General features: G+C 33.2%; 1 protein-coding gene across 1 annotated transcript; it reads left to right on the top strand.

Moving 5' to 3' along the window:
• The first annotated feature begins 446 nt into the window (after positions 1–446).
• Positions 447–2,342, top strand: cxcl20 (chemokine (C-X-C motif) ligand 20). Its single transcript, XM_052115485.1, has 4 exons — positions 447–654; positions 1,166–1,295; positions 1,524–1,649; positions 1,747–2,342. The coding sequence occupies exons 1-4, from the start codon at positions 588–590 to the stop codon at positions 1,778–1,780; spliced, it is 357 nt and encodes a 118-aa protein (XP_051971445.1). The 5' UTR covers positions 447–587; the 3' UTR covers positions 1,781–2,342.
• The last annotated feature ends 223 nt before the right edge of the window (positions 2,343–2,565 follow it).

Genomic DNA, 2,565 nt, shown 5'->3' with positions numbered 1-2,565 from the left:
TTTATACTTGCTTATGTACCAAAATCGTATAGGGTCATTAGCGACCCTATAGGTATATAATAGTGTCGCTTTTGCATCTCAATACATGTTTAACAGCCAGTTACTCAAATTTCAGTTTGAAAGTAATGAATCCTGTTCTAGATTTGTCCTGATTTGTTGCATCATCTCTTTGATATATGAAAATAAAACATTAAAATGTTTCAGAATAATTTATATACTGTTATTTGCTAATTGTCTTGAAAATACCTTGAAACTTTTACAGTATGGGCATTTTGGAGATTAATTTGTGATAGATACATGCTGGGTCTCTAAAGACCCAAGTATGTAATTATGTTTGGGGAAATACCCATGCATTTAGGGGTTAATGCAGATACCATATTGAATTTCAATTGTCAAAACAAGCTATGTGTAGGACAGTTCCTGTTGTGTCCTAGCCCAATGTTTTGCTGCTGAGATAAGTTCATTGGAAGGTTAGAAAATGAAAGTAAGTAGCTGGTTTATAAGGGAAAGACTTCATAGGGTGAGACATTCCTCTGCAGTTTAGATCATCGCCTCTTGTCTGTACTGACATATCTGATACATTTGCAATGAATCTGGTTTTTCTCACATTGCTGTGTGCCCTTGTGTTTGGAGTCAGTCTTACAAACTGTGCCGGTGAGTTGGTATTTATTGTCTTTAACTACATTGGCAATACGCACATTGATCAACGATTAAAGATTGTAAGATTAATATTACTCTCATAGACCCTCATGTTGAGATTGATGTTATTTCCTCCGGGACCCATATGCTGCATAATAATGAATGAACGTATTTGAAATGAATATTTCACCAAATGGCAACCTACTACACATTTTATTAAACCTTTACCATCTGTTACCATAAATTACACTTAAAACTGCTAAAATGCTCTGACTGACTTTTCAAAATGACAATTGTATGTTATTCTATGTAACCAAATCCAAATAGACAACAGATAGGTGTGTTGCAATAATGTGTATACCAATCAGAGGATCTTAGCGTGTAAAAAAAATCCCCAATCTGTGTGCGTGTGTGTATGCGTGTGTGTATGTGTGTGTGTGTGTGTGTGTGTGTGTGTGTGTGTTTCTGCTCAGCATCCATTATTTATCTTAACCCACACATTTATTTCATAACTGTTGAATTTTAGCGCACGTCGGGGGGTCAACAGAACGGTGTTTATGCCATGGGACAATGCTAAAATCAGTAAAGCCTGGATCCATTCGTAGATTCAGATTGTTTCCACCCAGTGCCTCCTGCTCACAGACTGAGATTTTGCTGTAAGTAGTCTTAAACAACTGTTTTTAAATAATAATGTTTTTAAGGGACATATTACTATTTCTTTTTTATAATGTTTGTAGTATGATTCATTAATATATTATAAATCCTGTAAAATAAATACATTCTTGTGCTTATTATTGTGCTTGTGCTCATGTGTTAAAAGCCATCAATAATATAAAGTATACTTCAATAAATTTGCTCCTGATTTGTGTTCCTGCTGTGCTTAGATTGAATGTAAAGCAAAAAGGGAAAGGAAAAGGAAAAGGAAAGGGAAATGGAAAAGGAAAGGGAAAAGGGTGGGTGTGTCTGGATCCAAGTAAGAAGCAAGGACAGATGTTAATCAGAAGCAAAGGGTAAGCTACTGTATACACACCTGAAGTCTACATATAACCAATATCTGTTTGCAGAATGTTCTAAGAATGCAATTCTGTGTGTTTGTTTTGCCATCAGTCTCAAGAGGCAAAACCAAAAGCAAAAGAATTAAGGAAGAAAAAGGAAGAATAAGAATGAAGACGACTATATTTTGTGGTCTAGCAAATCCATTTACCATAACTGTACTTTTGAAAATAATTTTTTTGATTTTGTTACACATTTTCTAACTATAACAATATGTCATGGTTTTAAACTGTAGTAAATGATTTGTTCTGTAAAGAAAGTTCTTAATTGAAACATTGGATGAAGTATTGGACACCTTGTGTAATTGTTTTTATTCACAATATTTTGTAACTTGTTTATTCATATGATCGTTTCTTATACAAGGAAAAGTGGTCTTTGATATAAATAAGCTATACAAATTATTTCCATGCAAAAGAGGTGTTTCATTTTCAAACAGGCTAAAAAATATTACTATGAATCAATTAAAATATATCATATATAATTTCATTTAATTTCATAAGGATGAATGTGGACTCAGACTGATCATTCTTTCAGTTACTACTATACTATAAAACTAAATTTATTCTATAATTAAGATTCTCTCATTTTGCAAAGTCTGTCAAATATTGCTTGTTGATTCATATTTAATTTAACTGAAACAAAAATTAAAAAAAGAATTACAACAATACACTACTGTTGTTGTATCTTGTTGTACAAAGAATGGCATGCTTACTCATGCTCATATAATACACCCGATTTAATTAGGGGAAATAAACTGATGGCCAGTGGAATGAACCCCACACTGAATAGAGCAGTCAATGCCTGAACTTTAAATTGTCCCTCCTCTGCATATAATTCCTTGGAATGCCCCTTAACAACCATAACACACACACA

This window comes from Xyrauchen texanus, chromosome 4, assembly GCF_025860055.1.
Source record: "Xyrauchen texanus isolate HMW12.3.18 chromosome 4, RBS_HiC_50CHRs, whole genome shotgun sequence".
Classification (NCBI taxonomy): Eukaryota; Metazoa; Chordata; class Actinopteri; order Cypriniformes; family Catostomidae; genus Xyrauchen; species Xyrauchen texanus.
The sequence above is the reverse complement of the archived record's forward strand: the minus strand, read 5'-3'. Positions and strand labels throughout refer to the sequence as shown.